Source organism: Sparus aurata, chromosome 2 (assembly GCF_900880675.1).
Source record: "Sparus aurata chromosome 2, fSpaAur1.1, whole genome shotgun sequence".
Taxonomy (NCBI): domain Eukaryota; kingdom Metazoa; phylum Chordata; class Actinopteri; order Spariformes; family Sparidae; genus Sparus; species Sparus aurata.
The window spans coordinates 8,407,423-8,433,970 of NC_044188.1; the positions used below are offsets into that span (position 1 = coordinate 8,407,423).

At 43.8% G+C, this 26,548-nt stretch overlaps 1 protein-coding gene across 10 annotated transcripts in view; it reads left to right on the forward strand.

The window, feature by feature from the left end:
* Window positions 1-26,548, forward strand: part of robo2 (roundabout, axon guidance receptor, homolog 2 (Drosophila)) — a 321,203-nt gene that overhangs the window by 161,478 nt on the left and 133,177 nt on the right. For all 10 annotated transcript variants that reach the window (XM_030399196.1, XM_030399219.1, XM_030399235.1 and 7 more), the window contains one exon: window positions 10,668-10,994. In XM_030399196.1, coding sequence (XP_030255056.1) covers window positions 10,668-10,994 — 327 coding nt within the window. The remainder of the gene's footprint in view (window positions 1-10,667; window positions 10,995-26,548) is intronic.

Sequence of the window (26,548 nt, forward strand, 5' to 3'; positions counted from 1 at the left end):
AAGAGTCCACTTAGGCAGACAAAAAGGTCTGGAGTTGTATTCACTGGGCAGCATTGCCAACAAAGCCAAGCCTTGTGAATGGCGTCAGTCACAGTTTAGTGTGCTGTGATTAATACTGCTAGTGTGCAGGAAAGAGGAGAAAAGGTGAGATGGAGAGAGAGTCGGGGGAGTCACTGAGTGTGTGTTGGGTGTTGTTTTGAGTGCTAAGAAGAAGAAGAAGAAGAAGAAGAAGAAGAAGAAGAAGAAGACTGCAGCTGAAAACGGGGTCCCCTCACTTAAAAAAAAAACAACCTGATTGATTGTAGTAGAAGACATATCCAGGAATACACCAGTCAGCAGCTGCATGGTTATCTCTTAAACTCCACCATTCTGCTTTTGAAGCTGGGTTAGAACATGCTTTGCATAGTGGACATGCACTCTTGACCTTGTGCTATTCTGAGATCTCCTGCATGCTCTTGTGTGATGTAGGAGCTGGTGACATCACGTCCACCCTGGGTGACACACTGAGAGGTGCTGAAATATGGCCCAACTTAAATCTGTCTAAGAGGCTTTGGAGACACTTGGGGTCTTCTGTGGTGTAGACAGCATACGGCCTTCTATCCACTAGCAGAGCTGTGGTTTCAGTAATGCTGAGTCAATAGAAACTCAAACCCGGAGAGTGGTTGTGTATGTGTCGGGGGAAAGGAGGGGGGGAGGGGGAGATAAAATGAGTGTAATCAAATACAAAAATTGAGAGAGGAGTTGTTTAACAACACAATCTTTTAAAGGGAAATGGCGAGGATGAGGCTTTATTACCAAAGCACCCCGGAGACTAACAGCTCTGTTGATGGTCGTGATTGAATGAGAGAGGTTTAAAGTACTGCCCTATAATGGAAAGTAAGCCTAGATTAAAATAGTCTAGGTGAATGATGAGGCAGACTGAGGTCATTGTGTGAGAGCCATTGCGATGTCTCGCCCCAAATGTGATTGTTCTGCTTGAGTTGGCAGCGTTTAGGCAGCGTTATTGTAATTGCGGTTCATTTGCTGGAATGGGGCTGCTGTAATGATGAACCCTCATCTGAGATCTACAGGAAGCTCCTCTCTACTGTCTCTCACGGTCTCATCACTGTCGAGGAAGCGACTCTCCTCTGCATCAAAGAGCTCGACTGTTTGTTCTCTGATTAACATCAAAAATGAGTGCAGAATAAAGACAAAGGTGGTGATCATGAGAGGAAGTGAATGAACAGGGAACAAAGAATGAGGTGAGCACTTGTCCAATGAAAATCAGCCTACACGTGTGTGTGCGTGCGTGCGTGCGTGCGTGCGTGCAAGCGTGCGTGCGTGTGTGTGATAAGTGTTACTTGACCAGTGACGTGGGCCTGTCAGCTCCTATGATATTTTAACAGCCAAGTCTGACTACTCCACGGATCACATTTCAGCTGGCTTCCACTCCAAACGTTCAGGATAGACTGTGAGCTCTACATACTTCTTCTGTTCTGCAATCACTCAAAAATATGAAAAGTTTCACTGCTGTTTAAAATTCTGGGATCATGCTGGTTAATGCTTTTGCATTTTCAGAGTGCGGAAGTGGGAGAGAAAATGTCAGTGACAGATAATGCACATGGCTGATTTTGCTGTAAGACCAGCAGAATGAGGGGATGTAATACCACTTTTCCCTGTTTTACCTCTGCTTTATTAAGTCCCAGCCAAGCATACCCCTGACATTTACAGAGCAGAAAATGGCCTATTGCATTTGCCTAGAGAAACAAAGACAAAAAGAGGACGAGAGATTACAACAGGGAGAGATGGAGGTTTAAGGCTAACAGCTAACAGGTAGGCAGTAAAGGATGAGCATCTGTCCTCACATGATTTGCATTTCCAAACTTCCCCAGACTCATCTCATTCACTGTCTCTCTCTTTCACTCAACTATCCATCGTTGGCTTTTCCATGAGGGTGGAATTCAAACACTGAGGGGGTTGTGGTACACCTGCGATAGCTGTATGTGTGTGTGTGTGTGTGTGTGTGTGTGTGGAGGTAGGGATGGGGGAGGAGTGATACGATGAATTGTGCATGCTGACTACCAGGTAAAGCAAGCGGTTGGGGCCTTCACCTGTCTCACACACCTGTACTTGCAGAATACACACCTGTGCTTAAACCCCTGGGCCCCAAGACACATATAATCCTCGCTCTATTCTCTCTCTGGCTCTGTTTGCCAACAGGCGATCAAGGCTTTTAGGCAGGCCAGCAGAGAGAAAATGTTGATCTAATGACTCTTATATAATCCCTGGATGGTTAGACGATAGTGAACAAACCTTTATTGATCAATGGCAAACACCCAGCCAGCGCTTACAATCCAAACTGCCTCTGTGTGGGACAGATTTCGTCTGTTGTAGTGTGGATGTGATGAGCCTTCTCATCCCCACAAAACTTGATTATCTTAAGAGCGTGCCAAAACGCAGACAGTATAAAGTACAGCACAAGCCTGTGATGCCCTAATCGAACTGGGAGAGACAGCATGTTCATCTTATCTGTGTTTTTATGTTGCGTGCTGCACTGAAACGTTTGTCTTTGGGGAAGCATCTAATTACTCTGTATGCCGGCGGCCTCACTCTGCCCTCTGGTTGGCTGTCTCGCAGCAACCTTCCGATAGAAGGGTGGGATGTCAAGGTTGAATGACTCATGGAAGTGCATACAACTCTAAAACTATACATGCTCAGCCCACATGCACGCCGTAAACACAGAGAGGCAGACAAATGCACACTGGCAGCTGTGGACTGTGGTTGCACAAAGCACTTATTTTTTAAGAGGACAAAGTAAGGAGGCAGTTGTGTTGAATTAAAAAAACAACCTTTTTATTGGACATACATGTTTGTGGTGAGTTTTTAGTCATTATCACATTCCTTCTTGTTTACCCACTTTGTGTTTTGAGTCAGTAACGCACCTCCTTCATTGTCAAGAGTTTGTGTGACAGCTGTACCTGAGCCGAGTGTGTCTCGCCAGTGTCTTGAAGATGAGGTCAGGCCTGGTGATAAAAATGCATGAGCTGTCTCTCAGCGTGAGACGTGTGAAGATGGACAGCCAGAGCATGACACTCGGCACACATCCGTCACACACAGCAGTAGTCCGGCGCAGCTGTAATGCCGCTCAGAATGGTGGAGCCAGTGAATAAGTGTCTTGTTTCACCATCTCCATCTCCAGCCTGGTCTATGGATCACCCAGCCGTGACAGCTTTGCACCTTTTCTTCCACATAACTAACTGGGGAATCCAACCAAACAGAAGTGCATGGACTTTAAACAATACTCTATCACTGTGTGGAAACTTTAGTAACCTAGAGTCTCCCGCTGTATGTTTATAAGGGCATGTCAACATTTACAGTTTAGCTGGCTCAATGGTCAAAAGTAAATTGAATGCCAACTGCACTGATAAACGAGTAGTTGTTTTAGTAATTTTTTCAGAAAAAAAAGTGAGACATTTGCTGGTTTAAGCTTCATAAATGTAAGGATTTGCTGCTTTTGTTAGTCATTTATGACAGTAAATTAATGGTCTGTAGGCTTGGACTGTTCTAGACAACAAAAGTGACTTAAAGATGTCACTTTGGGCTCTGGGAAATCGTGACGATTATTTTTCGACAATCATTTGACATTTTTAGACAAAAATTCATGAAAAAACAGGCAGATTAATCCATAATGACATCAATTGTTAATTGAGACTTTTATGAATTGCAAAAACTGTATATTACAATTATTTTTACCTTATTTGGTTAAGCAACATAGTGTTTCCTGGCAATATCCTTCTAAATAGCCATGTTGTGTATCCAGCGTGTGTTAATATATGCTGTAATTATGTTAATAGTTCAGTTGCTAAAAATACTGTTAAATCAGCCTTCTCATTATGAGACATTTGATTAAATTAATACATAAATAATAATTGAATATGTTCTGTATGTCAGTGCTGTGAGAAGCTGTTCTTGTAATGTCCCTGCTGGAAAAAAAAAAAACATGGCCACACCACACTGCTTTGTGAACTGACCCGCCATGACCAGGCGTGAGTTGATTTACTGTATATAGTGGCTCCTGGTGAGACTGGCTTTGTGGTTGAAGCCTCAGTGTGGAAGGTTGCACAAACCAAAGTGTCACAACCGTAGCGGCGGAGCAGGAAGAAAGCCTTAATCGCATCCTTGAACGTTTGAACTCTACAGTTTCACTTCCAGGATGGTGATGACTTCTCTGGAGAGCTGCTCGCAGGCATTCGTCATTTAGAGGCCCAGTAGCACTCAGCTAGTGGTCACGTTATGAAATGTAGTGGGGTGCATGTGTGTGAATGTGTTTGTGAGCACCATTAATAACCATCAAAGCCCATTGTTTTTTTGTGTAAGCGTGGATTTATGGGACTGAGTAAATTGAATAAGTCCTTCATCCACTTACTCCAGGCACCCTTGACCCTGTCACCCTAAGCCAGACCGGATGAAGTGTCCCGTGGAATAGAAATTTAATAAATCTCATCTTGACTTAAAAAAAACACAAACAGTGAGCTGTAAGCACCATTTCATTACCTTGCTCTGCTCTTTGAGTCCATCACTTGGATGGTATGTGGTTACAGCTCTTATTCCTCATGCTCACATGTGGAGCTGAAGACCAGTGGAGTGGCTGGAGGTGGTGACTGCCCTCATTGACATGCAGGGACACTGCGATGTGTTCACCACAGGTCAGCACCCTCGGTACACCTCCAATTATCCACTCATCTCTCAACACAGTGTATCATGGACACCTGAAGGCCTCCTCCTCCACCCACGTCTCCCCTACGCCTTCATTTCTAAAGCAATAAAGCACGTATTTATTTTGCCCTATTCAATCTGCAGGGCCAGCTCAGCAATGCAGGTAAAGAGATTACAATGCTTGAGGGAGAATCAATTGATGCCATTCATTTCATTGCACTTCCCTCAGTTGGAACTGTATAGAGTAGCCCACGCTTGAAAGAAGGGGACACACTGCTGCTTGCATATTCAATTTTTAGCACATTTACAGAGATTAAAGTGATCAGATAAAATGATGCTATATTGGCATATTTTTCTACTAATGAAGACCAGCGCTTGACTGGAGCAAGTGGACATTAACTTAAGTCAAAGGCTCCTCTAAAGTAGATCATTAATCATTCAGTTTCCTCTTAAATTTTTACTACATGCTCTGGGATTTGATGCACACAAGTACAGCTTTTTTAATATCAAGGCAGCTACTACCGTAGTGCAAAGGCAGAGGCAGGCAAGAAAATGGCTGAGCACAGGCTGCTGAGATAGATTTACAGGAAAAGAAAGAGGTCTGAAGAAGGTGGGGTATTGCAGCAGGCTGCATGCTTGAGTGGCCCTGGCATCGGAAATCATTTAATCTGCATCACACAGCTTAGTGTCCCTACCAGTGGCCTGACAACCCCACAGAGCTGGTTCTATACTCCTTGCACTAATCATCCTGTATGGAGGGGAAGCAGCACCCTCATTGATACATTGTACTTCACAATACGGAGGTCTAAACCATCCTCATGTCCTCCTCCTTTCCCTCCTCTAGTTTCCTGTTTCACGTCAGCAATCTTCAGAGACACACCATCTGCTGAAAAAAAGATAACATCATTCATTTCTGTTCACGGCTACTGATAGTAGAATGAAGAGCGAGAATGGGAGAAGTTTAGAGAAAGAAAAAAAAAAAAACAAGGTGAAAACTGCTTGAAATGCACTCTATGTAAGTCGGCCCTTTGCAGCAAAATCAGATATTCTGTTTCCCACAGTAATCTATTTATATATTCCAACTGCATGGGGGAGAGAGGGCAAATACACAGACGCAGAGTCAATACGACCCCACAACACCACTGCCCGAAATACACTCAGAGTGGAATACTATCTGATATTTGTCGGAGGCAGGCATGGATGCAGTGAGATGTTGAGAACAGCTCCTAGAATTACCCCTGTGTTTGCTTTCAGAGTATAGATCTTAGCAGGAGAAAGGAGGAGGGGGGACAGTAGAGTAGCAGAGCGCTGATGCGGAACAGAGCTCATCATTGGAGCTCGCTAGCTGGCAAAGCTCGAACTCCTTTCCCTCTCTTGAAACAGAAGATGAAATTAAAGCAGCACCTCTGCACCTGTGAACATCCCTTATTTCACTTTCTGTCTTCACTCTGAAGATTTCGCCGTACATTCCGAGGTGGAATGCACTCCTGTAAATACGGCAGGATTTTCTTGGTGACACCCCACCGAGATGAGCTGTACGTCTTTGGGGTGTAGCTGAGCTCATGTGGTGTGACGCCACTGACAGCCCATCCTAAAGAAGATGAATCTGGGGTGCGGAGCGGGCTGCTTGCAAGTGTCACGGCAGGCCAGTGCAAAGGCGAGGACGGCCAGTAACATCATCCCATCGCCACCCCCAGTTTCCCCCCTGCTGCTCTCTCACATTTCCCTTTTGATGACATGATGGATATGACTCTGTCACCCTCACAGCAAAGGGAGGATGTAACAGGACAGGGAGCAAGTGAAGGAGATAGAGAGAGACTGGGGAGGGGGAGGCAGAGATGTATAGAGAGAAAGAGATGGAGTGGGAGGCTGAGGAGAATATTTTTCAGAATGGACAACATGGATCTGATGCATTATTCATTCCTTATGAAATTTCTTTGGGTTTTTCACATTTTACTGAGTGTCATTTTATTTTAACTCTCTGCGTTTCAGCACTTTCTGCCTGGCGTGCCTCCACCATTTCAGTCTTCATATTAGAGTTACTGCACTGGACTTTGGTTTTCATGTTTGATGTTTTATGGAGCCTCAGTGACTGAAACTTTTTGCCTTGGTCTGAGGTTGCCGTTGGTTACCTGTGATCAGCGTACATGTCTGTTGGCAGAATAACTTATATCTCTTCGGGGAGCCCTTCCCTTTATGCTCTGGCTGAGACTGGTGTGGGTATTGATTTGGTTGGTGGGCTCGAATTTCTCCTGGGAGCTAATAAAAATAATTAGAAAAAGATCATCAAAGGCCTGACCTTCTGTTGCACACATGAATAAATATGGGACAAAGATAATAGAAAAGAGCCCCTCTATGTGTGTGGTCAGTGTAACATGAGGGAGAATAAGCTGTTCTTTTAGTAAAAGTGGTGTTTAACATTTGTTTTGTTTAACTGTGTGTTTACGTTTATTTGACTTTATAATAAATGTGAATGATATGTTCTTTGAAAAACAGAAAAAAACACAACAGAGTCAAAATCATGCTGTAAACTGTCCATTTCTTGGAAAGCAGCATTACAAAATTGCATCGGATTTCAGTCAAGCTGACATAAGTAGAGTGAAAGAAAAGGCAGAAAAGAATCAGCTTCTGGTTCAGTAATCCCTCTCTGATTTCATCCTCTGTCTGTGTGCTTGTTTGTTTGTTCTCTGGTTCCTGCTTTCCTCCAGGAGTGGATGACTGCACAGCAGTGGTGAAAAGTAATGGTGGTGTTATTGTAGACGGGGGGAAACACAGCATTTTGATTGGAGCGTGTGCCCTGAGACCCAGTGAAGTGCACTCGCCTCAGCTCAGAGAGCACTTGATTGCACAGCACCAATGATCGCATTAAAAGGGCAACAGAAAGCCCATTTACCGTAAAGAGAGTGAGAAAGGGGGCCCAATAGGAAGCTGGAAATTGACTTTCACTTCTGTGAGGTGCTTGGTCTGCTGGTTGGACAGTGGGGACATGAGCTTTTTTTTATTTGATCTTCTTTGGTAGCATCTCCTGGACACGGGAGCCACATGGAGGCACAGTTAAAAAAACAAGCATACACAAGAAGGTAAAAACATTTTTAGTGTGTGCTTTTGAAAGTGAAGCTTGCCCAACAACCGGCAGGGTTTACATGTTGAAGTTCTCCAGTATTGAGATGATGTGCCTATTTTAAAACATATTCCACGGCATATGGATGTGCTTTTAACCTTCTCTACCGCTACACCTGACGAACCCCACTCAGAAAAAGGACACTGACCAGTCACGTCTGGCCCTCTGTGCACCCGGCTCAGCTTTTTCTGGCAGTGAAAGGACAATTGTGGAGGCATCTGCTGTGTTCGTTTCCACCGGAAAGAGGAGAGCAGATGGAGTCTCAAGGTTTAAGTGATTAGAAGGCAGTAGATTGGAATACAAATTGGATTTAAAGAAATTAGACTGATATAAATCGAATGGAGTCGCCGCAGTTTAGTGCCGTGCATGCGCATTGGCTTTAGTGGAAAGCCACCGCAGGGCCTGTGGATTATAAGGGAAGCAGATGCTCCAATGAGATAAGAAAAAAAATGTGCATTTGACACTCCATCTGAGGTAGATGGGGGTCTCCATGTCCGTCCTTTATCTTGCCCTCCATTTATCAATGTCACAGTGTTAATTACTGCTCCATTTATTTAGTCACTTGCCACCAGAATACAAACTTGCCCCTCTGCCCCCCTACACTGACAAGAACTGCTTGCCGGAGGACTGTTACCTACCACTGGTGAAAGAGATTGGGTTAAAAACTGCCACTGGCATCATGTAGGTTTTTGTTCCATCTCCAATAGTATATCTTTTGTTTTAATGCCAATGAAATTAGATCATGCTCTCTAGGAGCAGGAAGTCACTACCCCCTCTGCTACAACCCCTGTCTGTGGCCCCACTTAGAGCAAGACACTAGGCCTGATCACTAATCAATGACAGGGAAATGGAAGGAATTAGCCCAAATTAGGAAGAAGAAAGAACAGACTACCTCCTGTTCTTGGGTCAATATGCCACTGTCTGATGCCTGATCCCTGTTAAGACAAATGGTGGACTCCCACACATTTACACAGAGCCTTCCTGCATGTATGTGTGTCTATACATGTGCACACGCATTCACTACACTCTTTGAAGTGTATTTTGTGCTGATCAGTAAGTTTCTAACTCCGCCTGTCCTTCTGCTGTGAGATTTCTTGGGCAGAAAAGACCAGGCTACAGCGTGTCCCGGATCCCCCTGGGAGCTTCAAGTATGAGGGGTAGTGGAACATGTGCAAACCCTGGCAAACAAAGAGCTGGAACCTCCACTGTTATGCCTCCATCTCAGGTTGAAATTAGCTCTTACATAAGCACAAAGGCGTTTGTGGTACACTGCTCTTCTGTGTAGCAGGCATCGTCCTATAACCCCACTACACCGCCCCGGGGAAGGGCATAGTCATCAAGTCAGCTCAATCACACGCACACCTGCAACAACTAATTTTAAGACAAAGAGCCCAGCACTCTACTTAATATAACACTGACTGGTTGACTGCCAACTGAATCAGAGTTATTGATGGGGTATTGAATGTGGTTCAAAAGAAAGAGGATAAAGAAACGGCTGCTGGAAAAGTTCACCTCATTCCTCATTACCCTCTACTGTGTCTTTGACTGTTTGATGCTGGATCAAACTCTTTGATTGTAGCATGGTTCCCAGGGCCTCTGAGATGTAAATGTGTGTGTGTGGCCTACAGCATCTTATCTCTGTGGTTAAGACCTGGTCACAGACACACAGAGCACTCTGACTTGGGGAGCATTATCTTAGCTGCCAGACTCCCACAGCTCGCCCACTGCAAGCCCTAATAAAAAGGAACGGGCCAAGGTTTTCAGCCACAGGGGATTAGCATTTGACATTAGTCTGGATCCCGGCATTCATATTCACATCACATGTGTACTGCTGCAACAGTGGACTATTTTACTTGTTTGCACCCCACTGAAAGCCAAATATATAATTTGTGTGTGTGTGTATAGTGCAGATGTAAGCTCACTGTACGCCTCCATTCACTGTTCACCCATGGGTCCAATTACCCAGAAGCCCTTGCATATAGGGTTTAGAAGAGCAGATGGCTGCCATTTGACTGGCCTGAAATGGTGATTAAAGGGTCCAATATATGTTTTGTTTTTTTTTTTTTTGTTTTTTTTTAACATGTGTCCGACCAAAGACAAGCTTTCATAAGTATTAGTTAGAGTCCATCCATTTTCCATCCTGCTTATCCAGCTCTGGGTTGCGGTGGCAATAGGCTAGGAAAATAACGAATTCAGTATGTTGTTATCCCCAGGAGTGTAGATTTTGGCACCCTTATATTTGTATTACGTTTTCTGATGAACATAAAGATAAAAGTTTGGCGCATTTAGCAGACTGCTGGCTGTGTGCTTGATTTCTCCAAGCTGCACTGTGAGTTGGAGCTGTCAGTGAGATTGTAGCTACACATATGTAGCCCATAGTTCAATTGTTCATTTCTTAGTCTTTTGCAATCCCAGCGGTCTGTATGTCAGAGTGAAAATTGTAATAGATGTCTTCATAGTTCTTTCTATGACTGATTTATTTACTTGTTACAGATGCATGATTATTTTTAGTCTCTTTTGTCATGAGGAAAAGGTCACAGCATATTTTTTTCATCATAGTTTGAACACCTAATGCACCTAAGCCACATTTAGTTGCTGCTCCTGTAGTGTCCTGATGCCTTCACCAGCTAGATTGGATATGATATCCCTTCCTTTCCTTTTGTAGTATTTATTTATTAACCCCCTACCTCCTTACTTTTTAAAAAATATTGTACCTGCTGACTGTTATGCTAATAGAAGGGATTTTTGAGTTGAGAAGGTCTTTTTATTGCAAAATATCCAACTGAAATTATGCCTAAAATCTTCATGGCATTCTTCTTTGATTAAATGGCATCTCATCCTTCTTCTCCAGGATCCCGTCTGCGCCAGGAGGACTCCCCACCCCGGATTGTGGAGCACCCCTCTGACCTGATTGTCTCCAAAGGGGAGCCCGCCACTCTCAACTGTAAAGCAGAGGGACGGCCAACCCCGACAGTGGAGTGGTACAAGGACGGAGAGCGGGTGGAAACGGACAAAGATGACCCACGTTCTCACCGCATGCTGCTGCCCAGTGGCTCGCTTTTCTTCCTTCGCATCGTTCATGGAAGAAGGAGCAAACCAGACGAGGGAGCCTACGTCTGCGTGGCCCGGAACTACCTGGGAGAAGCAGTGAGCCGTAATGCATCTTTGGAAGTAGCATGTGAGTCAGGACTTTGTGTCCTCTTTTTTTCTTATTTGATTCTTCTTTGCTGCATTGCTGCTCTTTTGCTGATATAATTAATAAGCAATTTGGCTGGATGATGCAAAAAAGGATTCCAGATGATGGAAGGACTGGATTTACATACGGTACAAGAAAATTGAGAGACAATATTTGAACATTTCCTGTCAACAACGGCACAGTCTTCTTTCCTATTTATATATAATGGAAAATTACAATGTCTTGACTGCAGGGAGCAGTAAACAAATCAATGTTTAATTTGAGGCAACTGCTTTCAGTGTTCCCTATTTTCAAAGATTGTAATGACTTCCTGTACGTGTAAAAGGCTCTTAAACTCCATCTGTCTCATTTCATGTGACATTGTTTAGATATATTTTTACCTCAAGGGAGTTTTATTAAAATTGTCTACAGACCCTTGAGTTGGACTATAGCTGCTGTCAGACATGATGACATGGATACATGGGTCTCTCACAGGTGGGTGGGGGTAGAACGTCAGGCACAGATCAAAGTCCTGATGGACATTTGACACAGGCTGCCTGGACTGTGTTGGTGAACACTGACAGGCAGAACCTGAGCTTCGGATCAAATTACCTTTGAAGATGAGCCTCCCCGCCAGCGGGCTCAGGCTGGGCTTCCAGTGGAGTCGGCTCCCAGGCACCTCAACTGCCCATAAGGTGGAGCAGAAAGTCTCCATGACCTTATGTTGTTTTTAAGTGGTGATGGTGACATAGCCCTCTGTTCCGAAAAAGGGCTACATTCATGAGATTTAAGCCAACTGTAGCTTGTATCTCTATTCTATTCTATTCTATTCTATTCTATTCTATTCTATTCTAGATTGTTTTTTGGATCATTCACTTGATTAGTGTGACCTGACATGGAGAGGATACTTTAACAACATCATTTTAGGCATCATAGGGTTAACTGAAATAAACTTATATCTGCAATTTAGCAAAAAGTTAACCTTCCTACATACATAAGCACACATTCAACCTAATTAAATCTTTAACAATGTTTCAAACAGAAATGGTAGCAGATATACTACCTCCAATGACATAAAAAGGACCTGTAACCGTATATCTGAGGTGAATAAATTGATCATTGGTTGTCTGATGGGTAGCTAGTGTGAGATCCTTGGGAAATGGACTTTGTGTGGTGGTGGGGGGGGGGGGGTTGGTCTCCGCCTCTGATCCGGTCCCCTGCCTTCCCGAGGGCACTTCCAGCAGCCCCCAGGTGCTAAACTGCGTGACAGCAGCTTGATCTATCGATTGCTGTAAGAGGGCTCTCCTGGTCTAAATGAAAATTCATGAAAAATTGATGAAGTCTCCAGATTATTTTATTTTTTCCCTTCTCATACTGTTTCTTAGCTGTTATGTTCAGTGCTCTCTCATGTAATATGGGTTTAGCAGCAGAGGGGGTCGAACAGATGCATTGAGTGCTTGAATGGCTTAAAGGTTGATGGGTGAGAGGTCAGAAGGCCAGGAGACAAGGGGATAAGAAAGAGTTAGCGAGGTGAAGAAATAGGAGTACACATATGATAGGTGTTATCAGAGATACTAGGTTTGAGATAGAGGTTCAGGCCAAATCCTCAGGCCACAGTCTGAGTAAACAAGTATGAAGAACTGTGGAACCATTTTTGCAACAAATGTACATCATCCTCAGACAGCACACTGTACTGACCTTACAAATGTAGATATACCTAAATATGTTCAAACATATCCTCTGGTGCATACTCTATTTTATTGATCACTTTGAATGCACCGCTATAGAAGTATAAACAACCGTCTTGCATATTTGTATTTAATCAGTCTTCAAATGAGTTAAAATGACTCCCCATCTACATCTAGTTGTTCTTTAAAGTATAATCACATCTTCCGATTCAATGTCTAGATGAACCGATATCGGCCCTTCATTACCTGACATTATTTTGCTTATTGACCTGACCTGCCCTGACCTGAGACATTGAGAGTCACAGCAGTGTTGGCCCAACTGAGATGGAGCGTGGGTGTAGGAAATGGTTGTGCTGGTGGGTCAAGTGCAGTTCAACAGGAGCACTTTCTTGATTATGATGTGACAGTGCAATGAAGTTTTATTAAAGTAGAATAATTGGTTTAAATTATTTGATTATGAAGAGATCAAAGCGCTCAGAGGCACGTCAGGGAAATTGGAGGAGATGAGAAAAAATAACTAATATGCAGGTAGGGTGTTATATTAAGACACTAATGACTTCTTGAAACTTTAATGACAAGTAATCTAAAGGATATTGAGTAGGAATCTCCCAAAGCTGATCTGCAGGATTGGTGTCTGAACCAATCAAGTGTCTGGCCTAAGGCAGCAGAACGGACAGCATCAGCACAGCTCCATTATTGTTTTGCCATCGTGCTATTTTCATTATTTGAGAGCATCCTCTCTCGCACTCTCTCTTACTCCATCACTTTTAAATATAAAATAGTGAAAATGTTTCTGTAAAATTAGATTGCAGATAAAATGTTTAAAAGAATTAAAATATGCAAGTTTGATTTAAAAGAAAAGTTGGGATGCTGTGCAAAAACGTAAAAAAAATAAATAAAAACAAAACAGTGTATTTTTGGTTTATTTGTGTTTTTCCAGACATAAGGCTCTCAATGGTCCCAAAGAGAAAGGAAGACTATTTTATGGAGCGCTCTATGCCTGGCTTGTTTTGGGCCGTGGGCTTTCTTGGTTTTCTCTTTCAGCCAGGTCTTCAGGGGGAGCAGAAGGGGGGTGGGGTGCTAAATCCCCTGGCATTGGCTTACTGCAGTGATTAGCCTTATCAGGTCCTGACATCCGTCTAGTGATTGTAAAGCCAAAGCTAATCGCACAAGAAAAAGCAGCATTTAAATCTATATCCATGTTGAACTGGGCTTGTGTTTATGATATGTCTTGCCCCCCCCTCCCTCGCGCCTGTCTTCTACCTCCCTCCCCGTCTCCCTCCCTCATATTGAACACACCTTTGCCCCCCTTCCATTCACGAGTGGTTGAGCAGGACCCTGGTGAGATAATTGAATTGCAGCTTTGAAACAGATTGAACTCAGTGTCCACTGAGCAGAGTGGCGCCGCTGCATGCTGGACCTCAAGCTGGGCAGCACTCACCACGCTCTCTGTTTGAGGAGGAAAGGTGGAATGAAGAGGAAGAGGGGGAAGAGGCCTCAGAGAGGTGCCTCTGCATTATTAATGTGGGCCAGATTGGTTGGACTTGTGCAGTTACAGGGCTTAGTCTTTCAAACGTGTCTCCTTTAAGTGTTGGATGTTGAACACACATTGTTCACAAATGGATGGACAAGAGCATGAACTGCCTTGTGTTATTTGAGTTCATGGTGCATGCGCAGGAGCGTGAGGATAATGCCTAGGCATCACTTTGCTGCATTTTGTTAGAGATTTCATTAACGCTGTTGTTCACTGTCCCGTACTTGAGAATATAGAGAACTTGTAAACATTTTGCCGGGAGCGTGTCTGAGCAGACTGCTTTGTAATCTCATTCCTCCTCCCAAGCTCTCCAAAACTGACTGCAGGCCAGCTCTATGGGATGGATGTGCCGCATATAGGATGTGCCCCCTTTTCTCTTTTCAGAATAAACTAGGTCAATGAGCAGGTTCATAAATCATTGTGAAGCCTGTGTCAGAAATGCTAGCTCCAGCCACCACTGAATAAATTGCTAGCACTGCGGATATCTGTGTATATGTAAGTGTGACAAGGCACACCTGGGGCGATAGGATCCCAAGGAAAATGTTAATTAGCCCCATCTTTTCAGGTGGATGGGTAGCACACATACGTAGTGCTCCAGATATGAGCGTGTAGGGTGAACAGTTGCACTTTTAATGGAGTGTAGAATGTGACTCAGGCCTCTGACATGTATGTGGCTGCATGTGTGTTAAATGTGTGTTACTGTCTCCGGGGAGAGGCATCGCAAAAGAACGAAAGACACAGAATCTTGAGGTGTATCCTTTGCCGTGTCGTTCACTTTGTAACCTTTAAAAATGCAAATGACACAGAAATGAAACAGATGTCTTGGGTTGGTTCTAAATGCCGCTTGGAATGGGATCGGATGACTTTTAAAAAGGTCCTTTGATATCATCTAATGTACCACTTCTGCAATTAAGTGAATCGTTAGGTAGCATTTGGTGCTCGTACAACAAGGTAATTAGCAGGAAAATAGAGTTGGGAGAGGTGCGAGTGGTGAAGAGAGGAGGAGGGTACCAAGCTGTTCCTGTTGTGTCCAGCATGAGGGGAAGCTAATAAAGGGACAGGCCAGGAGGAGCAGGCCAGGTGGGGAGTCAGGCTGAGCTGCACTGCAGAGGCGTTCACAAGCTCATCTGGACTCATTATTCCGTTTCAGAAATTAGAAAATGGAGTGACAAGTGCACACAAACAACAGACAGACACACACACACGTCTCGCAGGAAAGTGTGTGCAAACACCTGCCCTCACGCTGATATAAACCCCTGATAGGATGAGGTTTAATCTGTGCTGAAGTCCTTGAGAAATAATGAAGGGTAATGAAGGAAGCAGCAACAATGCAGCCATTACAGCACATTAATGATCCATGCTACAGTTAGGAAATAAAACAAAGTCTCAAAAAGTGAGCACGGGCTAATTTGTATTTAAATATGTTTTACTCTCACAGCAGATCTCAGTGTATCTGTTTGTTTATGTGGTGTGATCTGTTGAACGCAGGGTTAAGGGTCAGTCTAAAGCAATTATTACTGCCTCAGGTTTCTCTTGTAGTTTTCCTGATTCTGTATTCCCATTTTAAGTAATATATTTTGTGTAACTGAACATAGAAGCGCAGGACAACTTCAAATGATGTAGTGACCCTATGGGGCCGGCGCTGCAACAATTAGGAATTTAATTGATCAGTTGATTGGAAGAAAATTATTTGGGAACTAGTTTAAAAATCGATGAATAATTTTCCAGCAAATATGTTAAATGTGTTCTGGTATCAGCTTCTTAATAGTAAGGATTTGCGGCTTTGCTCTGCCCTTTTTCACTCAAAATTCTGAGCAATTTAAAGATATCACTCTAAGACTAAACGATTAATCGGCAGATCAATCAATAATGAAAACACCCGTTGTGTATTGTATTTGTATTTGTAATTCAGTTCAGTTCAGTTTTTGCATGGTGGAACGATCTTAATAGTGCACCACCCATTAGTCTTTGCTGCTGTTGCCATGGAGAAGAGCCAGTCAGAGGTGCGAATCATATTTGTAGCAAATTCAGAAAGGTTCATCTTGACAGTTGAGAGCAGAACATGACAAACACGGTGAGAAAATGTAGTTTTCAAGTGCCTCCTCTTCTTATTTTGAAAAAAGTAATCAGAATAACTTGTTGTCACACATATCACATAGCGGTATCGAGATTCTTGCTTTGCTCAGTTTAGAAAAAAAAAATTGTTATGTGCACAAGAAAAGCTAAAGGTATTGATACAAAAAAGGTGAGAGTGTTGTCCTGCGATAAGAGAGACGGTGAGAGCAGGCGAAGGTGTGAGAAATATCTTCCCCTGATAAACTGTGAGAGAGCAAAAACCCCTGATTAAATGTGTCAGCTCTGTGTCTGTGCTGCTGGAGTTTGCTGACCTCTGTAAAGAGGTGTTGTTATCTTTTGGGATTTACTCGCACAATTTCTTCGTACACACACACAGCTCTCACCAGCAGCGGCATGCAAATTTCTCTCTCATTTATCAGCCGCAGATGGCCGCAGTAAATGAGGAGTTCCCGCCGCAATCCCAACTCCTGTGCAGGGCATGGGAGGAGAATGGCCTGCAGAAATGGAACACAAATTTGGAAAACTCTCACAAGGAGATAAATCATCGGAATACACCGCAGTCACTCCCAGCACTCTGACCTTTCACTGTCACACACACAAGCTAGCACATTCACACACACATGATATGTCCTGAGACTGCACTTTTACTATCCTCAGCGGGCCTTGTGTCCCAGCTCTGACCTCCCCGACTCCACCAAGGGAAATAGACTGCGTTACCTTCTTAACTCCAGAGGAAGTGAGTGTTGTGCTGAAGATGGCAAATACTGCAAACCTCCAGCATGGTACTTATTATGACGACAATAATGGAGTGGTGCAGCAAGAGCTGAGGGCAGAGATGGAAGGTGTTGTGAGAAGGTGCAGGGAGATGACAAAGAGACGGAGCACTTAATGAGATCCAAGTTTGTTTTGACCTTTGACTTTCTCTCCCTTTTTCTCACTCCCCAACTCTGCACTTCCACCATTGTGTCACCTTCAAGTGTACAAACTGGATTAAACAAGTGTGTGGCGCTCCGTCATGGATGCCACGGCACGTCAGCAGAGGAGTGAGCCATCAAGCAAAGAATGCTGAGCCAGCCGCTTCTCACGCCCATTAGTGCCCGGCAAGATGAAGCACCCGTCGCACCGGGTTTTGTTGTGTTTCTTTTATACACCCTACTCTCGCTCCTTCACTCTCTCCCTCTTTCTCTCTTTATAGTGACACTGTTATTGATGGCCGCTCCACTCTGACAATGCAGGGCTATTGCTTTGTCTCTCCTGCCTGCCTGCCTGCCTGTTTTTTTGCCTCCTCTCTCCTCGTTCTCCTTGCACCAGTGTCTCATCACCTATGCTTCACGCTAAGGGTGCTCGCTCTGCGCTGACTGAAAAATAAATCTTTGCATTTACATCAGGTTCCTGAATTGAACAAGCTCGGCAGCATTGTATGAAGTAAGCACCTCCAGACAAGCATGTTCTATAAAATAAACGCAACCCATCTTGCCGCTCCTTTCACTCTAATCAGACAGTTTTGGATGTAGACTGTGCTGTAAATTATTGAAATCTGTCTGCAGGCCGATTATTGATCAGCCTGAAAACACAGACAGGCTCAGAGGCTTCTGCTTTCATGGTTGGATTGCACTTTGATTTCTGGTTTATTATCGACTCATGCTTGTAATTTATTCAAGCCGTGTGTAGCTTCCCGTTTTTAGTAAGCAGATTTGATGATCATCAAAATATCTTCTAGAATACACCCTGCTCTATCTGTCTATTAATCTGCCCTTCAGTCTGTGTGTAGATAACCTAACACATGGGGCTTCCAACTCTTTAGTCTATGTTAAATTGCTGCACAGGTGTGATATTTACTAGAATTTAGATGAATATGTCTGATACCACTCTATTTGCTGTCAAGTGGCCAAAGGGACAAGTGAGTGATAATAATATTAATCGAAAAACGTGACCCTGAGTGAAATCCCTGTAGACCGCTGCGTTCCGAGGGTGGCTTGCCATTGAGTCCAACCGGGATTGGATCCTCTGACCCTTGGAGAACCCTTTGCCCTCTCCTATCCACTCCAGATCTCTGTCAAACCATAATTCCTTAACCCAACGCTCCCGTCCGATGAATGCATCCCTGTTGTGACTGACCTCCCCCACCCACCTTCCTCTCTCTCTCACTCACTCTCTCAGAGACCCTCTGAGACTGCCAGAGATGGTAATCCATCATATGGAGGTGGGGAGGAGGTGACAGGGTGGAGGGCTGAAGTTCAGGCGCTAGCTGATACGGGCTTGAATCGAATGTCGCTAAAATTGATTCACCCTCTGGTGTGTGGAATGGTGTGTTATTTCTGCACTGATGTTCCTGGTTCAAATGCCCATTATTTCCTTGGTTACGTTCACACACACCCTTAAACACACATTCATTCACACACATACATGCCTTTGCGCAACACTTCAGGGTGCACAATGCTGCAAGGATTGATCTTGTGCAAGGGCCAGGACTCAGTCAGACCCACGATTTAGACTGTTTATTTTGGTCTACAACTGTCACACTGCACACTGGAACTCTGATGGATAAGTCTTGCTGGGAGGTGTTGTGCACAGTTACACACAAGTGCTTGCGTACTTACACAAGTGCACAAGCACACACAAAAACGCTTAAGGTAAATGGCTTTTGTGGATGTTTTTCTTCTAGTGCTAACATTAAGGACAGCCTCTCCCCAAAGTAGCCCATTGGGAACATAGGAGACACGAAGTTTCAGCTTCATTAGATTCTCAACTCAACTGTGAGGATGCAGAGGAAGTAGGAAACGGGGGGCAGGGAAGATGGGAGACATGGAAGACAGGGAGGATAGAATTCATGGGACACGATTTCCAAAGTGTACAGTCGTGCAAGCCTTTTCGCTTTTAGATAAAAACGCCATCAGGACAACAAAACCTACTTCATATTGATTTATGAATTGGTAATTATTTTTTATTTGTCCTCTGCAGTCCCTTAAACTGTTAGCAGGCCTTACTTGGCTCTGGGCCATGGCAGAGTAATCGTGGGTCCGGATGTGTTATGACTCGGTGATCTCTCGATGGCGTAGACAGATATTGTGTTTGGCTTGGATTACATCTGCTGTAAGGGACACCTATCAGCCATCAGAGCCCTCAACAGCTGCAGACCAGAATTGAAACCTGATCATCCAGTCCCTGCTGTCTCTCTCTCTCTCCGTCTCCCACCCTCTGTCACTCTCTTTCCTCTTTCCCTGTTTCCATTCCCTCCCTCTCTCATTTCCTTTCCTGCTGTTTGAAAGTGATACTCAAAGCATTTTGATCACTTTCAAAAGTGAAGGGAGACAAGATCAAATGTTTAAGCGTGTGGTTTCTAACACAGCTGTGGTTCCATTCCGTTTTACTGCCTGACCTTTACATGACTGCGCCACTGCATCCAATGGGCATATCAGCAGAGGAAGTTGGTTGGCTGCTGTGTCTACTGGAAGGTGACCTTGTGTGTTGCACAGTTAATGGCTTGCCTTTTTGAGGTGCAGTGTGTCCTAACTGCTGCGTCTGCCTGTTGGACTGCTCTGGGATCAGTCCCAGGCTTTACCGAGGTGAAGGAAGGGACACAGGGGCTTGATGTTGTTCATTCAACAGCCATGACTTCACTACAGGAGGTGCTGCATCCACTAAACACTACAGGTTCTCAGGACCGTCAAAGCCACGTTATTTCATAGAGGCTACCTCAGTAAAGTATAATGCAGTGTGACCAGGTGCAGTGAGATGACATCACATGGTGAATGAGACCGGGAGCTGTGGTATGTGTGGCCACCTGCTTCTGCAGCTGGGACGATGATTAGCAGCTAGCCAGGCAGATTATTAACCAGCCAGACAATCCTACAGCCAAACGGACAGTCAAAAAGACAGACAAACCGGGACACTGACAGACATTGCACATTGCCAGATATGAACCGTCCACATTGGTTGGCACAGTGGGGACCAGACAGAGTCGCCCAGACCACTTAAGCACTAGCATGGCCAAAGGCCAACTGAATAGAAATCAGAACATTCTATTCAAATGCTAAGCGGAATCTTATCTCAGTGCCTCTTGCTGCTGGTCCTCGTGCTCTACACTGTCCAGGGCAAAGCTATTAACGAACATGCAGGTGCTTCCCTGTTTGCCTGTGTTTCATTGTGTGTGTGTGTGTAGCGCTGTGTGTGTTTAAATAGGTGTATGGTCAGTTTTCTGTGTTTTTCTCTTTCTTGATTAAAAAAAAAAAAAAAAAAAAAAAAACAACACTGCAAATCTTTGAAATGTTATTGTTAGTGTATTTCCAACAACATTAGCGTTGATGTATTGGTCTAAACTCAATAATGCCATACACAGCAGTACCCACCACCCAGAGCGACAGAAATGAAGGCAGTGAATCATCTTAAGCGTGGCTATAATTGCAGGGATTTGTCTTGGATCCATCGAGATCTTCTTATTCCACAGGAAATGAAATCTAACGACACTGAGTGATCACCAGGGGGTGTGTGGCTAACTGATGAGCGTGCTCATTTGACTCCACCGATCTTTAAAAGCCATTAACGCTCTCCTGTTTCATGCACAAATTAGGCCTCCACACACAAAGGCACACAGGCACAGCAGCACATAGATGTTTGGAACGTGAACACGAGATAGGCCCATATGCACATGCCAATACCCCCCTTAACACATACACTTTGTAACAGACTCCAAACTCCCTCGTTGTCGTCCAACGTGCACGATGAACGTTTGCCCATTTGAAGCCTAAATGGCACAGTAAGGGAAAAATGAACCCCAAGACGCCACGTTGTAATGGAGCTGAAAAGAACAGCTTAATTAGCCAACATAAGCCATGCCCAGGCATTAACTGTGAAATTTACATGTTAGCTTTCTTCCCGGCTTTTTTTTTTTTTAAAGGTCCCTGTGGTGTTCATGTGGAACAGACACATGAATTACAACTCTGGCACTTCATGAATATCGATTTGGCTGCTGTTGCTGTGCAGGAGGTTATGAAATATCGTGGTATTCAAAACATGTTGAGTGGGATACATCTGCAATTAGTCAGTTGTTAGTTTATGCTACTAATGTGTTATTAGTTTAATTGCCTGTTTTTGGTAATTAACTTCTCCTCAATCACACACAGCCTCATTCTGTGAAAACACCCGTAGCATTTAAAACCAACTATAATTTAGAAATATTGTGGACACATTGTTAATTGTTTGTATGATCCCTGGATGACTAATCATATTTAATATTAAATATGAGGATATGGTAATATTGCTCTTCTTATCAGACTCTCAGACTCCAAGCAGAAGAGAGTAGTCTACATGATTTAGCTCCTTTCACAGCAGTGCAGGTGTTTGATAGGCCAGTTACAGAGTCAAGATAGGCTGACCTTTGGCCACCTCTGGATGTGACCTCTGACTGACCATCGATTGACCATCATCTGACCCCATGGCTTGAAAACAGAGCTGCATACGGGTCCATTTGGCAGTCTGGAGAGAATCTCTAGCATACACTGCTAATACAGTTACCATAGTGTTATTGGGAGATGTATGAAAGGAGAAATAGCCTGGGATGGCAGGGTTATTCCTGTGTCAGAGGAAGAAAAGCACAGATAATTCAGTTACAGGCTAAGGGATATGAGCATCTGTCAGCTTATTCATTCTTATAGTACTCAAGTTCTGTTGTTACTGCAGTAACCTCTAAACTCGATTGCTACCGGATTCGACTCATTACCCACTTTATGACAAATTGAGCCCAGATTGGTATTCTGACATCTATAGACCTTTACCTCCTTTATTTACCATGTGTTTACAACAACAGTACAAAATACTTTTTTCTGCTTTTTAAGACATTTTGTAAAACTAAACCTTGCACCAACCCTCTGGATTTCCTTAGCACTAGACCAGACGCTGCTATCTCTCTTAGCATCTTGCCACACTTAAACCCCCATCCTTCCTCCATTTTTCCCTTAACCCCCAAATTGCTGCTCCCTAACTGGCTGTAGATGATAACACTTTCAGCCCACCACCCCCCTTCTCACTCTGAACAATCAAATAGCAACCTAGTGACTGACTGCTAATCAAATTAGTGGGATTTCTCATAAACCCTAATAAGTAACTTGACTCAATAAAGGATGCTGATGAGGGCGGGAGACAGCTTTTTGATTGGGAGGAAAAAAGAAGGGGGTATATCATTCATCTCAAAATCACTCAACGGTGCCAACTCGGGTGTTGATTGTCATAAATATTCTTGGACCTTCAATTTTCACCCAAACGCCCCACCCCCAAACTCACGCCGCAAGAGCATCTCACCTCTTCTGACTGCATCCATGTGCCAGCAACACCACCCTCAGTCCTCTCTCTGTCTGTCTCTTTTCTCACACACAGCAGGGGGATGGTTGGCCCAAGAACGTGGCATCATTAACTTTCTTGAGTGGCAGACGTTAGACGTGCGGAGGGCTGTCCTGTCCCACCCCCTGCTGGGTGTCCCTCAACCCCCATCACTCCTTCCTGTCATCCTCCATGGCTGCGTTTCTTGCTTCTTCTCCCCCGAGCAGCCATCCACAAATTTCATACACTTGATGCTCAGTCAAGGGTGAATGAGAGGAGGCAATACAGGATGCATATCCAATTTCATCATCAGGAGTGTGCCTTATGATTGTCGACATTCATGTGTGCAGTTTGTATTATGTGTATTTATGTCTATGTGAGGTGGTAGAGATGGATTAGTCCGCATTTATATAACTGTCTAACTATTGAACTGTTATGACTCTGGCTCTGACTCTATAAAAGTGTGGGGAGTCCACTACCACGCAGTGTCAGGGGTATTTGTTGTTACCACCAGTGTGGCACGTGCTGCTGAGCTCCCTGTGGTGCAACGCCCTGTCTCATTAATCACAAGCCCTGTGCTGGAGCCCTGACAACCCACAACCTGGTGGCCTACCACCTCCCCTCATGTATACTGGGAAGTCTCTGCCCCATTATTAAGCTCACAGGAACAAGGCAACACACAAATGACAGCTGCCAGTGGTCATTTGAACCAGCCCCCTTTTTCAATTGAAACTCTTCACTTCACATATCCCCCACCAAGCTTTTTTGGCTTTCTCTCGTCTCGGGTTCACAAGTTTTGAACCGCGGGGGCAAAGGTCAGTGTATGTGCCAGGTCGTCACAGCAACTCCCGACAACATCAGATGTCAAGTGAGTTGGCCGACCATGACGAAGGAAGGCAGAGAGCAGAGGAAGCAGGACTGAAGGGAAGAGAACAGTAGTTTTGTTAAGCATACACTCTCCCTCTTCCTTTGCTTTCGGTCGGTGTCTGGCAGAGGGAAATTTAACTGTTCGGGGGGGGGGGGGGTTATGGGTTTGTTAGGGTCCAAGTCAGGCTTGTACTGTGGGGTGCTGGGGCTCAGAGCCGTGCCGTGGTCTAGTTGTGTCATGAGCATGTAGCTGAGCTGTCACTTGACTCTAATTGGCTTAGATCAGCCCACGAGAGGCTCAAAGCTCACTGACCCACCCTCACTCTCTTTCTCTGCCTCTCTCTCTCTACCCCTCTCTCATTAGCTTTTGTTCCTCTGCCAAGCTAAGACAATGGTCTCCACATGGTCCTTTCCATCAGAGCGTTTGATCCAAAATCTCTTTCTCGTTCCAGCAGGCCTGTTACTTTCTCTGCCTCCATGCGTGTCCTGTTATGGGGCTAAATCTTGCAAGGAGCAGGCTGCTAGAATGATGAGAGAGGATTCAGAGGGCAGCTTGATCTAATCCTGATTGGGGACCTGATTGATCTGGGCCCGGGGTCGTCACGGGGTCAATACATGGACTGATGATAACATGGTTCATCTTGAGGGAATAAACCTATCGCGGCACTTTCACATGCCATTACACCTAATATCAATCCAGACAACAATTCATATCTGTCGTCTCCACAACTCCACCACTGTTAAAGCTGTATCCTTGCACGTCATTTACCATTGCTGCAATCAGTCAACCATTCTGAATCCTGCCAGGGTGGGTGTTCCGTCTTGGGCAGTGTAGGATTTACGATGTCCTACAAGGGTTCGGGGAATGACCCTCTTGTGTGCATCCCTGATGATGTTCTAATTGGATGGGGTGACCTTTTTTCACTGTAATTTTGAAGTGTACGTGGTCCTTGGGGGTGGGAACAGATTAAAAAGCAGCAGGGGTGGGCTGATTGATGTGTGCTGTGGTTGGTGTGGTTGTGGATGGACAGTGACAGATAGAGGGACAGTAACATATGAGTCCACAGCTGTTGAATGGGAAGGGATGTGCAGACTGATAGATGGGAGGTGGCCAGAGCCAGGCTGACTGATTGCTACCTTCTGGTACATCATCTCTTGCAAAGACTGCATACTATGATAGAGTGGTGGGGGTGGTTGATTGTTTGGTTTCTGTATATATTAGGGTTGTGCCATATCATGTTATTCTTGACAATACCAGTAAAAATTTTAATGTGGTCAACATTTTGTCACACCTTGATTAAATATTCTGCTACACAGGGATGGGTGATCTGACAGTTTGAGTTGGCGATCAATCTTGAAGGCGTCCACTCTTCAGGCGAATCATAGAGATTGTGGTATTAAATGTCCTCTTATTTCTGTTTCCAAAATTGACATAACCTCATTGGCTGGTGGATCCTTGCTCTTAACACTGGACAAATCCCTTCATGTGGTTTTTCCTTTAATAACGTAAACAATCCAATGTGAGTTTGGCTAGAGCCTACAGGGCATTTCAAAATTGAGAGAAAAATTTGCAATTCACATTGTAGCTTGTGATGCAATGAAATAGACTGAGATTTTTGGGCCAGATTGCCTGTTCCTATGGCAGCATGTTAGATTAAGTATATGCACCATGACTATGTAGTTAAAGTAATGTTAGAATGTAGTTTTCAAAAAATTTGCAACTTTGGTTGTGTGGAAGTGGTTTAAGAATAAAAACATGGTGTCATTAAATAATAAAATTGATTGTGGCACTTGAGGGGTTCCTCAAGATAAGTCTGATTGAGCTCAATGGTTGATTGATTGATTGATTGATTGATTGATTGATTGATTGTTAGCTTCTTTGTAATTAGTCAGAGAAGCATGTCACAATATAGATAAAAAACTCAGACCTCACAATCAGGTGGGGATATTTGGAGAAAAACAATCACCATACAAACAGATGTTTTATACATAAAATCACATTAATATTCATATATAATATCAACACATGCACATCATTTTCAAAAATATTTTACCCCTCTTTTTCATATATATTTTGCAGAAAAAAAATGCACTGTAAAAATAAATATTTGTGGTATACAGTATGTGGCTGTGTATGTGTGAGCACTGTAAATGTTTATCCCTGATTTGGGCTGTTAGTTTGCTTTGCATTCATGTATAGCACTGTCACTGTGCTTTCAAAGCTCCCAGCATATATTTATTTTTCTGTCAATATGAAATTTGCTCTGCTTTTCTTTGTAGCCAGAATGAGTTGAAGTGTGGTGAATGGGTTGTTTTGGTGCATTGACTGGTGAATCCTATTTTGAAGGCGTATGAAGCTGGAACTAATTCCTGCATATTTATTTGGCTTGGTCTAAGCAAGCTAAGCACAAACCCTACTTAATATTCCAGGGCATGCTAACAGGAACAGGCCTATTGGTGATAGCAAAACAGCCTCTTACAGCCTTTGGAAGACTGAGTAAAAAATTCTGGAGCCTCTGAATGTCAGAATAATTTATTCCCTTGAAAATGAGCATGGATGCATGCTTTAATTTAAGGTGCTAGGATTTGCTTTTCCAGCTGTCTTTTGTTATTTCATGTCATTTAGTTCCAAGCTAATATCTGAAAGCCATGCTTAAATGCCTTGAGGAAATAATCCGCCCAATAACAAACACCGCCACAATATTGTACTTGACTGCATTCATCAGCTTGTGTTAATTATTGTTCAAACTTTGCCTGCTGAATTCAGTTCCCTCAATATGGGTGTTTTTTTGTCTATAAAATAGTTGTTGGGTCTGAGTGTTTGTGAATGAACAACATGTACAGACAGTGTGCTACCTGCTGCAGTTTTAAGGTGATAAATCTTTCCTCCGTTCTGATAGATTGACTCTGGTCTTTATGCACCTTTCATTGATCATCAACCAAACATCCAGCGTCGATTAAAACCCCCTTTGTATTCTTCCTGCATTTCATAGAATATCTCACAGAAAGGATAAAAAGATAAGATAAGATAAGAGCATGAGGAGGAAAGAGAGCCTCCCTTAACCTTCACCAGGCTC